Here is a 14,235-nt window from a genome sequence, read left to right as displayed (position 1 = left end):
ATTCCCCCCTACTACACTAATGCATTTATAAACGCTGGCCCCACAAGAATTCCTTTAACGGGGCGAACATGTGAAAATGGCTTGGAGCAAGGTCAGGACTGTAGAAGAAATTTGGCAATGACTCCCAGTCGAGTCCCTGTAATGCGCAAGAAGCGTTGGTGAATGATTGTGTGTACAGTTTCCACAGACAGGTGAGTCTCTCCGCAAGGTAGCAAAAAGATCAGGCATTTCACTCACTTTGAGCCAACATGGCTGTGCTTAAAACATTTGCAACCATTTAGTGTTTGTTACGGGTAAAAGTCTCATCACTGTACTGTGCTCAAAGTCTTCTGTAAATAAGTTTTAAACTTTCATTCACCAGGAGACTTTAAGGTTTGACTTAAGCACCCCTTGTATCTGTTCAGAATAAGAAACTCCATCCTCTGTAAACATGACGGTACCAACAACACCAAACCTCTAAAGTCATCCTGCATGACTTTAATATTCTTGATAACTATTCAAACACCACTTCACCACTGACTGACATTTAACACTTGGGGTGGGGGAAGCCCGACCACTCGTGTCACAACAGGCTGGATGTGAAACTCTGTTGTCTTGGATGTGAAACAGTCTATTGTAATTTTGGTCATGTGTATTTACCACTTCCTGGTCCTCTGGAGGGTACGAAGCATTGACTGTGTACTCCAGCTCTGTGAGTTCCGGCTCAGCCGAATCCAGAGGGGCAGTCAGGTCAGCATTGGTCCCTGGATCCTGATTCTCCACTGATTCCACTGATACACTGCAGAGAAACAGATGAAGAAAGGAGAAAGGGATTTAAAAAAAATTAAAGAAAAAAAGGAAACCCCTATTTAATATTGCATCTTTTTAGAAAATGCTGCCACATCCAAATTATAAAACAAAGTATCAGCATCGCTAAACAAAAAGAGGAGAGAATAGCCGGATGAAAAATGGTGTGCCTCCAGTTCTTCCTTTTCCTCTTATCCAGCTCTAACCACAATACTCCTGTTATAAGCAGTTATACGCTGAGGAGCTGGCAGGTGCTTAGTACTCACCTGCTGAGTGTGGAGTCAGAAGCAAGGAGCTGGTTGGAGTGGGCCACAGAGCCCAGCTCACACTGACTGGCACTAGAGTTCTTTAGTGGGGCACCAGCACTGGCAATCTCTAGTGCACTGAGGGGGAAAAATCATATGCTGTTTACCAAGGATGGACAGATAGACAGAGAGAGTAGAAAAAAAAGAAGATGATAACGGAATAACAAAGAGAGAGAAGCCAACTCAGGAGATATATTTCCAAGGTCGATGGTGGCTTCAGGATGGACTAGGAATTGACTTTCTGAGAACGGTGGAGAGGTGATTTTGCCTGGATCCATTTGAATTTACTGGAGTAAGGATACCGACTGAGCAAAAAGCCAGCATAAGAACGCAAATCCTCATCACTGCCTACTACAACAGAACGTTCCTGAAATCCTGGGTGGTCCATTAGAAACAAGAACTTGAAAGCACTTTAAATGCTCCAGCCATTAGGAAATCCAGGTACAACAGTCAATAGACAACACTCAATATTGCTGCTTTGGGCCAAGTGTTGGTCAAAGAAATAAAAAGATTAAAAGCGATTTTTAAAGCAAAGATGTATAATCACAATGCATTCCCATACAGGTAATTTTATTAATAAAAGTGAAATTTGAAAAAAACTATTTGAAAAAGTCTTTATGTGTTCCTTCAATTCAGCATATGGCTGCACTCACCTGGAGGGGCTTTCCAGAGTGGGCTGTGAGGTAGACGACGCTGGCTCGAGTGCATTCCCGGACTCAGCGCTGATGTCCGCGTTAGTGTTTGGGTCTATTTGGAGATCCGTGGTAGGTTCAGCCAGAGGAAGAGGTGGAGGAGAAGAATTATCATCATTAGCAGCAGCGGGTTCGGGAGTGGGTGGGGCCTTAGGGAGCTCTGTCTCCACCTGATGTGATGGAGGTGATGGTAATGAGGATGGTGGAGGTTGTGTTGTGTGAGCCGGCTCTCGTTGGTCAGAGATGGGATCTGCTTCTGACCGCTGTGCTTCCGACGCAATGTTTTCCTCTACTACCACCTGCTCAAATACATTCACAGCCTTGAAAGGAGAAGAAGCAGCAAAAAAGACATTTAAACATTTAAGACAAAAAAAAAAAATAACAATAAGCTGCGTCTTTAGAAATGTCAGAGTGATTTCTCACTTGCAGTTAACCTTAAATATAAACCCAGGAATCTAAATTCCATCTCATGATCTAAAGTTTTAATTTGAGGCATTTAAAATGACCATGAGAACAAACATTCATATATGATGTGAACTTTACACACAACTCTTCTGAAGAAAACAATCATATAAAAGAAGCACCAAACAACCAAGCATCTAAGAACTTAGCTAGGTTAAAGAATAAATTATTGAAAATAACCTTTTAAGCTCAATCATACTTCATAAAATTGGAATTAACCTCCAAGATGAGGATAAAACTGCACATTGAAGTCAAGTCTTTTACACAAAACAAAACATTTGCCAGAATAGGAACTGTTGGTTCAGGAACCTTTTCAGGTTTGTCTTCTTCTGTCTGAGCTGATTCTTGTCTGAGCTGTTCCTCTAGTGCAGCCCTCTCCGTCTCCAAACCCACGCTGTACGATGACTGTGATTCCCATTCCTCTTCAACCTGGCAGGACAATTATAAAATAAAAAAAAAAGCCCCGTCAATATCAAAACATTCCCAAAACTCCACAATCAATACAACATTGAGGGACTGAAATAAAATTTAAGAAGATTTCATGTTTGTGTTAGATTCAGATTTCTGTTTTAAAATGACTGCATATATATAATTTAAAACTTCTATACTTCTACTTCAATAATATTTGTTAATTTTCATTCAGTATGTTGAGCATGTGGACAATTTGAACTTTGTATATTTGAATATACAATATCGAATACATAAAACCTTTATGAAATCTTAATTTGGACGCAGCTCAGCTGTGATACTGGACTCTCGGCTCACCATGGTTTCAGAACATATGAGACTCTAAACTTCCTGCAGGAAGAATAAACATACATTGATCTGTCCATTCCTCTTTGAGGGCTCAGTTGTTCATGGTCTACATTAATTGTTTTGGAGTAAGCCATGCTGTGTAGTGCTTTCCTTTCTGTTTTTCCACACAATCTTTTCATACATGGTAAACCATCACATTGATTTGCTGTGTTGTGGGTCCAGACTTGTATAGCCACGCCCACATTAAGGGAGAAAAACACCCTAGAGTACTGGTATATTAATTATTCTTATTTACCAGAAAACCATCACGTTAAGACTGCGGTCCCCCATTTACTGACGGAGAATAAATCTATTTCACTAGCAGAAGTCCTAGCCAGATCAAATTCATTGACACGAAAGAGTAAATGACATTGAAGAACAGTGGGAGCAAACTCATGGTGGGATATGTACATTCTTAGTAACTGCCTGGTCAGGGTCTAAATTTTTTAAAAAAAAACATGTGGTCATTGAGGATCTTTCAGGAACTGTGTAACTGTGTGTGTAGAAAAACATTTCATAGGCCGCTCTCACTTCGAATTAAAATCCATTAGCTCTAGACTGTTCATGATGAAGGTCAGAGCGAAATGGCCAGGCAGTTTCCAGCCTACAGGAAGCCCAATGTAACTCAAACAGCCAGTCTCTTCAACCATGTTGAGCAGATCGGCAACTCAGGACACAAATAATATAATTAATATCTCTCATAACTTCTCTGTCATTTATATACATGTCACATGAACCGAAACAGCACTTACTGTAATTCTGAAAACACAGTAAGTAACTTCAAGGCACAAAAAAAAAAAAAGAATAAAAATAAATCTAAAATAATGCATTACGCTTTGTTGAGACGCGTTTGTTTTAGGAGGTAATAGAGATGGTGTTTTAAGGCAAACAGCAGCCATGTAGGTTTAGTTTAGTTTATTCAGCAAACATGCCATTTGAACACTGGCCATGAAGTGATGCTTCAAAAGAAAGTTTAGACTTCCTCTGTAGTTCCTAGCTATCAAGTGACAGGGGCAAGTTCTTGTGAAATGACTACATGGAACAAAAACGTGGGTTTTTCTGGTGCTTAAAGGCTTAGATTACAGTATATCAGTCATTATGACCTCATACAAGCAATATCTGAAAAAAGGTTTATCAGAAACCTTAATAAACTCCCAATAATGTTTTAAATGATCTCACCAAACATAGCAAACAGACCCAGATGAAGAACAGCAAACTTTCTTGACAAACATGACTTATTAGGTACTACAGCAGACCCATTGAAGCACCATCAAAACTGGTCATCAGCAAACAAACTCAGTGAGCAGGAAGATTAAAAGAAAAACACAGATGAGGTAAAAAGAAAAGGAAAACTTTACTCATTCCATTGAGAGAAGCGACCACAGAACATGCCAGAACTACTGCTTAAATCTTCAATACCGCTTTACATGGACACAGGAAGCCTGAACAGGGTGCCAATCCATCACTGGGCACAAATGCACACACCATGCACTCACATACTCGTTCACACAGGAGGGAAATTTGGGAACAACAGTTGCATGTCCGAAGTACTCAGAGGAAACCCACCAAGCACAGGGAGATCAGGCAAGTTCTATGCGCGCAGACACGAGGCAGAAATCAAACCCTTGACCCTGACGTTGCGAGGCCACGGTGCTAACCATTACACCATCATTCTAAATGTCTTTATAAATTAAACTGGTTGCTTTTAGTCTTCTTAGTGGATCCCCAATTTCCAGTTAATGTCGATAAATATCTAGAATTTCAGTAGAAGCAGCTCAGACAGATTACGCATAATAGCTCAAAAAAAAAAAATGAATGCCACATGGGATAAGTAACCACTGAAATGGAAGGTGTTTCTAACTAACATTAACTGGATCCACATTTAACCGGTACCTTTCACCCTTTTAGTGCTAAAATTCCATTTGAAGTTCTCCTGACTGGATTGTCTAATTGTTTCTCCTCACCTGGTAAGCAATAGTAGTATCTTTTCAGTCTTTATAGTCAAAGTAAAATTCCAAAAAATTTAAATAAAACTTAAAGTCAATGAGGCGTTGATGTGCACTAATCTCAAAACTCAAGGTTGATTAAAGAAGTTACCTTATCATTAGCCCTGTTCTCCTGTGTCGCGTGCGGGCTACCGTCCTGTGCAGCGAGCTCTGAGCCTGAAGATAGCTGTTCTGAACATTGGACATGACGCCTGGGAAACCTGCAAAAACAAAAACATCAGATTCACAAATCGAATAAACACCTTTAAAAGTACACATACAGGAGGAGATAAAAATCTGCGGAGACAAACACTGTTTTCTCAGAAAGACAATGAATTGCCTTCTGGGAGCTACAGCTCTTTTATTTATATATATATATATATATATATATATATATATATAAATACTGCGCCACTCGGAGGCCCAGCTACAGCTCTTTTAAGATTATATGTTTTGCAATATGTCCATGCTCAATCTCTCCCACTGACAAAAGTGATATAAATCACCAACTAAATAGAAATACCAACTTGACTGCGTGTGTTTGGATGGGTCTCCCATTAGCTGTTTTTTTTTTTTTTTTTTTTTTTTTAAACATACTCTACATCCACTGACTAAGCTTACCTAATGGACCTTCCAAGCAGGCTGAATCTGCTTTTTCAGCATTAAATGAAAGCTCACAACGGCTATGTGCTTTAGAAAGCTAAAAGATCCCACACTAAATGTTTTAAATACAACTTCTTATTCTCGTAGCATTCGCTTCACACAGAAAAGAATCTACTTTCCTGCAACTTTAAATTTGAAACTCTCACATATTCACCCGTGTGTAACCGTGTGAGTGCGTGTCAGCACTCTAGCCGAGCACTCCAAAGCTTACAAGCCCTTTTAAATCCCGTTAAATTTGCTTGTCAAACCAGAACTACGTCACCCATATTCATGCAAATCATTAGGATTATTTTCAAGACGCGATTATATGACCGGCACACAAACTCGTCTCACGTGCACTCCTATTTAACCTAGTTAACCCTCCACCCTATTTTCATCTACCCCGTCTGTACGTGATCTCAGGAGTAAAACGCCACTCCTTCACCAGGGACCCGCTCTGTCACACCTTTAGAATATAGAAATGTCATAGGAGTGTGAAGAACAGCTGGGACTTCTGACGGTCACCTGATACACAACGCAGGGTTACTCTAGAACGTCACCTTGAAAACTGGCCTCTAATCTGCACACATGGAGGCATACGTTACTGTGCTGTCAGTGCTGCAGACTATACGAGGTGCCTTCTTACACTGATGCTTCAAAATTATTTGGAGAGAGAAATGTTGACAGTGATGTCCTTCTAAGAACTAAAGACATGAGAGAGAGAGCAAGAGAGAGAGAGAGAGAGAGAGAGAGAGAGACCATGGTCATGTTCTGTGCTTGTGGTATACTAAGCTTTAAATGCTAAAGAAGATCTCCATTTTTAGATTTCATGTGTTGGATGCCTGGCTGCTTGATGCTGTGACCTCGGAGAAATGCAAGAACATCTATGCACAGTGCTCATGACAAGTAAATAAACCGTCAATGTTAGTAATCAAGTAGTAATGCACTTATCTGCTGACCCTGATGTGCACAATGCTCTGAAATAAGGTCAATCTGGACTCTGGTCAATCTGACCTTTTTCTTTACTTTCAAAGTCCAATCTTTTTTGCTTTTTAGCAAACTGAGGGCTTTTTCCCCCTGATAATTCTCACTAACGAGTAGTTTTCTTTTGGCCACAAAAAAAAAATGTTTAGTTCCCATCCTGTGAGTTCCCGTCACACTGTGCTAGTTAGTGCTACAGGTTTTCAGTTTCAAATTTGGCTGTCTTATATCTTATTTAAGTTCAATCTGTCTAAAGTAGCAATATAAAAAAAGGAAACCGGAAAATGCTGAAGAAACAAAGAGAAAGAAGACAACAAGCCTTGTCCAACACTTTAAGCAATAAAATAAGTAATTCAACTAGAATGAACACAGGGAGCAAGACAAGTATGAAAATGCAATCTGTATACCACAATGAAATATTTAAAGGATCTTTTTAAAATGCACTTAAGCTTATTGAAGCTTTACTGAACTCCTGAGGATCTGACAGGATATTAATAGAAGCCGATGCCAGAAGTGACGGTCAAAGAAAATATCTCATGAGTGTTGGGTACAAAGAAAATAAATAAATAAATATAGCTACGTTTTACATCAAGTAATTAGAATGTCATTGTTTAGCATAAGATACAAATCATACCCATGTTTTGGTTAAATCATGCACAAGAGATAGAACGCTGCATAACATTGTGTAACAGAAGAATTTTGGGTTTTTACAAACTAGAAATAATAAGACGGGACCAACCCAGGGCTCAGTACAGCAAAAGCTCTTGTCTATTCTCATTATAAGCTAAAAAAAATTTTCTAGTAAGAAAAAAACTCCAAATGTTTTCATTTATATGTTGTTACTACAAGTTTTTTTTTTTATTTCTAATGTTTTTTAATATAAAATGTTTGGAATTAATTTTTATCTTTTTCAGCTTAAATACTTTTTGGGTGTTTAACTTAAAAGTTTTTTTAGTTTATTATAGTTGTCGATACAATTTATCTAAAGAAAAATAAATGTCATTATCGATTTATTTGTCTTCATCACTCACCCATAATCAGAGTACTCTAACTTGTAACAAAACACATTTACAACATGTACCAAAAACAAAGCTCATGGTGCACTTGTGCTGCATGTGATAAGGTGAATGTGGTTTGTGAAAAATCGAAAATGTAAAAAGGTCTGTTTATGAGCTCATAGTTCTCTGGGGTTTGTGAAATTTTAGGAGGCTGTAGATCCATTGGACTGGTGGAGTAAATAACTAGCTTGTGCATTTCAGCTGGAATGCACTCATAACACTCGTGTCGTTTATGGCACAAACCATTACACTGCCATGAAATACAGTTCCACTGAAAACGATTAGAGAAAATATAACATATTATATTACAAATCCTGATCTACTTTATCCTCCAGTGAGCAACTTTAGCAGCTCTCTCATCAACATCTCTGTGCTACTAGTAACGAGTAGCTTTCCACCAGAAAATACATGACTACATTTGGCTAATTATCCTGGAACATGGCAGGTGGTATTCAAGGAAAATATTATTAGTTTAATAAATATTAACCAAAAGTACATAAACATTCTTCTTTAGTTATTCTTATACAGTCTTTACAGACTACAAGTAGCAGAGACATACCAATATTAACTGTTCAAATAAAATGATTGCATGTTTTAGATGTCTTCAGCATTGTAAATGGAATTATAAGGTGCGTCCAAATTTTTTGACTGGTACACACCTCGGGTTCAGGGTCTGACGAAAACGCACAATTTGCACTCTACATTCCTTCACGGCATTAATCATGAGCAAGTTGCTGATGCAATTAAGTTCTATGACATTTTAGTAATAGTTCTTCGAAAAGGTGAGGCACCAAAAAAAAAAAAAGAGAGAGAGACTTACTGAACCAGCCTGCCCAGATCAGGAGGCATGTTAAATAACTAACAGTAAATGTCACTCAGTCACTGTAAATACTAAGCATTTCTTTTGCCAAAGTAAGACCTAGTTCAACAGAGATTAAACTGATTTTAAAAAGAAAAGCATGCTCGAACTTCTGGTTCTTGCAACATGACTTTTTATGACAGCAACTAGCTCCTTATGAAATGCTTGGCAAATGTTTGCGATCTTCTCTTATGCATCTTCCAGCAAGGTGACACATTTCCAGGTCATCCTGGTGAAACAAGCAAGCTTAGTGCTGTCAGACAGCAGGGTGTTCATTTGAATGGCTCACCTTGATCTGCTGCATCTCATCAGTTCACAATTATTTAAAACAAATATCACAATATGACATTTACATTGTCATACATCACCCAGTTCTGTTTGACTAAGCATCATCATTCAGTACAGCAATGTTTATTCCAGCTGGTCCATTAGGAAGTAGCTGGACTGGGGCAAAAGCCAACTATCTTCCTTCTCCTGCGTAAGCATGGCCAAGTTCACCTGTTAAGAAACGCATATCTGATTCCATAACTATTCAGCTCTCAGATGGGAGGACTATTATTACTGGTTTATCTGGTTTTCTGGACGAAAGGTTAGATACGATTCCAAATAAAACTTCAATACTATAGGTTAAGTATAAGAAACCTCCTGTAACTTGGAGGTTAGAACATGGTCTTTAATGAAGCCAGGCTAAACAGACAGCATGGGCTTACTTTAACACTCCACCAGTCCAATGGATCTACAGCCTCCTAAAATTTCACAAACCCCAGAGAACTATGAGCTCAAACAGACCTTTTTACATTTTCGATTTTTCACAAACAATTCCAAACAATATGCATTTTAATCAATAATAATTGCTATGAGGAAAAGTTTAATACTTTACAACAAAAATGTACCACAGGTTCACCATATATTAAAAAAAATAAATATTCATTCAAATTCTGCCAAAAGCTTTATTGTATAAACCAACTCTGTGACAGACTGAGGTGTCATTTTAACAGGCAATTGAGCTCCAAAGTCAGCAAAAATGCCTGTGACCTCAACTCCAGGTGCTGTACATGTCATTACATTACTAACAAAAATTGCCCGTTTGAAAATGACCAGATTTTTCTTAAATATATGAAAGCGATTCAATCCTAAAACTCGCGCAATAAACATGAGTGCACTAATCCCAAAACACTGCATGCACATACTAGTCTCTGGCCTGTAAACTTTATATATATATATATATATATATATATATATATATATATATATATATATATATATATATATAAAAATTTATAAATATTTATAAAAAAAATACCATAAGGTTTACATTTCTAAAATTATTTCAATTAATTGCTTTTGTTTATTTAAGGGTTTATGATCTATGTAAAGTACAAAAATGTTTCATCTTGGGTTTATTAAAATTTCATTAAGACTACTATCGCTGCTAGAAGCTCATCATTTACACAAAGGGTGAAAAATCACTCACTGTCATGAAAAATTATAAACAAGTCACATTTTTCAGGTGTGGATTTGGCTTATTTTCCTGGGTTAATAGTAGAGATGAGAAAAAAAAATTGATCCAGTGATCTACCCTGATTCTGTTGTGTGGCAATTTGCAAAGTTGTATCAAGTAATCCTTGATTACTTTCATAACTAGTTAATACTTTTGAAATACACCTCCTGATACATGCATATGAAATATGGGAGGATTTAATTATAATCGATTCACAGATTAAATTTTGAGTTTTGAAACTCAAGCACACATAATTTTTACCCCCCCCCAACCACCATTCCTTCTTACAAAACAAAAATAGTCCCCATGAAAATAGGCAGCTACATAACCTTAACCATACAAGCCAAGTTGTCTGATTAGAAGCCTGAAAAATGTTGTCGCCAAGTACGTCACACTCAACCAACAACCACAGGAGGTACAGCTCACGCGGTGCATGCTCTTACAAGTCAAATATGTGCTTCCTGTCCACATGTCAAACCTGAAAAAGGTTTTCCAAAGAGAAGTTTACAGGATGCGCATGTACGTACTGCACACTCTGATCTCATAAAAAAAAAAAATAAATAAATAAATAATCGAGCAGATCGGGTCTAGTATGCAAACAACCTGAAAAGGTCTCTTTCCTGATGTGGTCATAGAATTATTTAATTCAATTTTATTTGTATAACGCTTTTAACAATTGACATTGTCACAAAGCAGCTTTACACAATCAAAAGAATTATTGAAGAATCATATGTTGATTGTTTTGAGTCAGAAAACACCATGGGTTAGAAACACCACAGACACATTCGTCAATCTCTTCTTTAAATATGTAAACAGTTTAACTTTTACCAGTGTCATTCACACTCCAAAAAAAAACTTCTATAAGCCAGACGACTAGGCCGAGTCCTGACATGGGCAGTGAGACAGAGACGAGATGACCGAGTGCCACACAATAAACGCTCAAGATCCATTAGCCGCTTGTGCATTTGATGTGGCAGATCTCTGGGTTCTGTGCCAGGGTTTATTCTGCTTGAATAGATTCAGGAAAGCCACACATACTGCAAAATCCCTCAGATATTTCATGTTAGCTTTTGCTTTGTTTCAGTTGTTTAAACCCACAACTGAACTAGACAGACAAGTCCACCTGGGTTCCACAGAATGGACCATAAACCTAAAAGTAAAAGTTTAAAAATGTGCTATGAAATTGTAACACATGGTGTATAAAATGAAAACATGGACATGATGTTATAGAAAAATAATTCAACAGAAATATGGTGGTGTTATTTTTTAAAAACATCTTGAAGACTTTATAATCGTCAGAAAGGTTTTCCACCATGGGAAAGTGTTGACACTAGAGACTCCTTACATAAACGTCAAATAAACATCTTATATAGACAGAAATCTTCTCTGTATAAATCACTGGTTATAAACTATCACAACACAATTGACAAAATATTGGAACAAGCAGCTTTAACTTAAAAAAAAAATAATAATAAAATGACGAGACCAATAGGGAGAGGCACTTCTTAGCTTTCAACGGCAGGGCAATTTCACATTCTAACAAAATAATCAACATGTTGTCTTTGAACATTAGAATAAACATTGTGATGGGTCTTCAAAACTAAGGGACACTTATCGCTGCTGAGACACTCCTAATAGAATAAGTTTTTATACATAAAATTCCCTCTGTTTCACTTCTCTTCCAAACACACCGTTTCAGTGTCTATGTAAATGAGCTGCCACTGCTGGGCAACAAGGTGGGGGAGGGGCTTTTCTTATACACCATCACTTGGAGGAGGATCTACGGCATGTTCCCGTTGTTCCCATGTACCTTTAAATATGTACTGTGCCCAGGAACAACTGCTTTCCCACCCCCACTCCAGACTGGCCAAGTATTACTCGAAAACAATCCAAGGGCCCTTTATATGAAACTGTCCCTAATTGGCTTGTTTAAACCCTGGCCAATACAAACCGATAAAAATCTTCTTTTTGTCTTCTTGCCGTCTCACATATTTTGTACACACAAACACATATACACATACACACACACACCAATATGAACATGATGAAAAAGTGATTTTTGTATAGTAGGCCCTCTTTAAAACAAACAAAAAAGTTAATATGGATGAAAATAACTTGACTGCCTAAAGCAAGTGTGTTCAAACCCAGTACTTCAGGACGAGCTGATTTTTCAGCTCAAGCCCAGCTGATTCACCCATTCTGTTAACTGCCAAGGTTTGTAGGTGTGTTGGAAAAGAACAAACCGTGGTGGAGCCTGGCTTTCCAGAACTGGATTTGCACCTGAACTATAAGATCTAGATGCAGACCTTAAGGATCTACAGAAAAACTTCAGTCTTACTTGAACTGGAAAAAGCGTATCTCAGTTAGTGCACCTACTTTCTCTCTCTGTAAGAAGCTGTTCACACCTTTAATGCTAAACGGAAAGCATTTGAGACAGATGAATGAGTAACATGTATCTCAGAGACACCTCTGCGTACATGACTACATAACATTTGTAATGTGAACACATAAGCGGTTCAGTGCATCCAAAACAGAAACAATGGCCGACTTAACTGACTATGACTGCGTAAAAAAATAATTATAATAATTATAATAATTGTTACGAGATTATAATGCTCGAGGTGATCACCACTAGGCTATTGGATAAAGACAGCAAAGCAGCTCATTTCCTGTTCACTGATGAATATCGAAAGCAGTGGAAATGGTGAATGAAATTCTTTTTGCAAGTTGCCACTGGAGACGTACATTAATGCCAGGTGCTTAAAGTGACGCGTTTCCGGCTGTCCTTCTGTTACCAGCTCATTCTACTCCCATATTAATAACAGGTGTGAACAGGGTGTCTGGGTAATTTATAGCACAGGAGTCTCCTTTAATGCTTTAGTGATGAAGTGTAAGCCAACAGATGCTGCTGAATAAGTAAAGGACACGTCCAGGCAGGAATACGGACAGTAGCACTGAACTTGGACTTCATCCTGGAGGGAGATGGTTTTTTTTTGTTTTTTTTTTTTTGTTTTTTTCACTGAATCTCCCTTGATTTAATCCTTGCAGGTCCTTCATGCATGCAAACAAACAGGAAGAATAAAGCACACGACACCTGCATGGCCTCCCACACACACCAACTCCAAAACACTGCAGTTTCACTGAAGCTCAGTCAGCAGCCTGCTCTTTACTTATGACACAAGGAAGCGGTACTCTCTCGTACAGCAGCCCTGGTGTGAAGCTTAACTGGTCATTTCGTACATTTTATATGTAAGTTTTGATTCAAGCTCTACTTTTCAGCCTTTGGATGCGGTTCATTAAACAGTAACACTACACTGTACACCTAAAGTGACTGAAACGGAGATTGTGAGCGGATCTGGAGTGTGTACAGAGCCACGTGGCTGGGAGACAAACAGAGGAACAGACAAGCTGTGTGTGACGCAACAAACCTGGTGCTGGAAAGTAGGCCACGGCCACGGCCGGAGGAAAATTAAAACACTGTCAAGCGGATAGAGGGAAAAAGCTAAATCCTCTCTGACGAAAGAAACAAACGGACGTGGCTCATGCCACTTTCAACATAATCCATCCCCTCTCTCAGCATCCCTGTGGCTGAACAGAGTCAAATCCAGGAATACAACAGAACCACAGTGTGTCAAATGAACATTCATGATGTTCACAGATCCAAATTCGAAGGCATCATAAATATGACTTACGCTGCACCTTACTAGAGGTTGTACTTCATAATTCCAAACTAAATCTTGAACTAGAAAAGAAACAAAAACAACTCAACTTCTAACCACATTTTCTGACTGCATGTAATGGGCACAAAACACAAGAGTTGAAGGTAAACGAATGAACAACCTGAGCGTTTTGTCTGTAAGTTAATTTTTTTTTTTTTACACCAAGAAAAAGCCCTTTAGTTTAGATATCTGTTCTCATGACAGAGCTGACCTCTTTGGGTGAAAGGTTTGAAGGGGGAAAACTTCAGACCTCGAGCTCAGTGGGACGAGTCGGTTTAAGAGCTAGTGCTCAGACTGACTCATACGCTTATCTGACTTCCTAATCAAGTAGTGTTTAAGGAAGCACACTGGACATCTAAAAGAAACCCCAGGCTGTCTATACACCAACTTGAAGAAACAACATGGCCTTGGACTGATCAGTCCTTTCGGTTGCCATACCAACCACTATTC

General features: G+C 38.4%; 1 protein-coding gene across 8 annotated transcripts in view; it reads right to left on the bottom strand.

Annotated features, from left to right (window-relative positions):
- The window catches only part of suco (SUN domain containing ossification factor), a 49,255-nt gene that overhangs the window by 20,795 nt on the left and 14,225 nt on the right, over nucleotides 1-14,235 (bottom strand). For 6 of the 8 annotated variants that reach the window (XM_053488800.1, XM_053488801.1, XM_053488802.1 and 3 more), the window contains exons 2-6: nucleotides 5,138-5,246; nucleotides 2,555-2,674; nucleotides 1,745-2,103; nucleotides 1,053-1,169; nucleotides 640-778 (exon numbers count right to left, since the gene is read on the bottom strand). In XM_053488800.1, the coding sequence (XP_053344775.1) occupies nucleotides 640-778; nucleotides 1,053-1,169; nucleotides 1,745-2,103; nucleotides 2,555-2,674; nucleotides 5,138-5,246 (844 nt within the window). The remainder of the gene's footprint in view (nucleotides 1-639; nucleotides 779-1,052; nucleotides 1,170-1,744; nucleotides 2,104-2,554; nucleotides 2,675-5,137; nucleotides 5,247-14,235) is intronic. The other 2 variants (XM_053488805.1, XM_053488806.1) reach the window with 1 other exon arrangement.

Source organism: Clarias gariepinus, chromosome 27, assembly GCF_024256425.1.
Source record: "Clarias gariepinus isolate MV-2021 ecotype Netherlands chromosome 27, CGAR_prim_01v2, whole genome shotgun sequence".
Taxonomy (NCBI): Eukaryota; Metazoa; Chordata; class Actinopteri; order Siluriformes; family Clariidae; genus Clarias; species Clarias gariepinus.
This window is presented reverse-complemented; position numbering and strand designations above follow the sequence as displayed.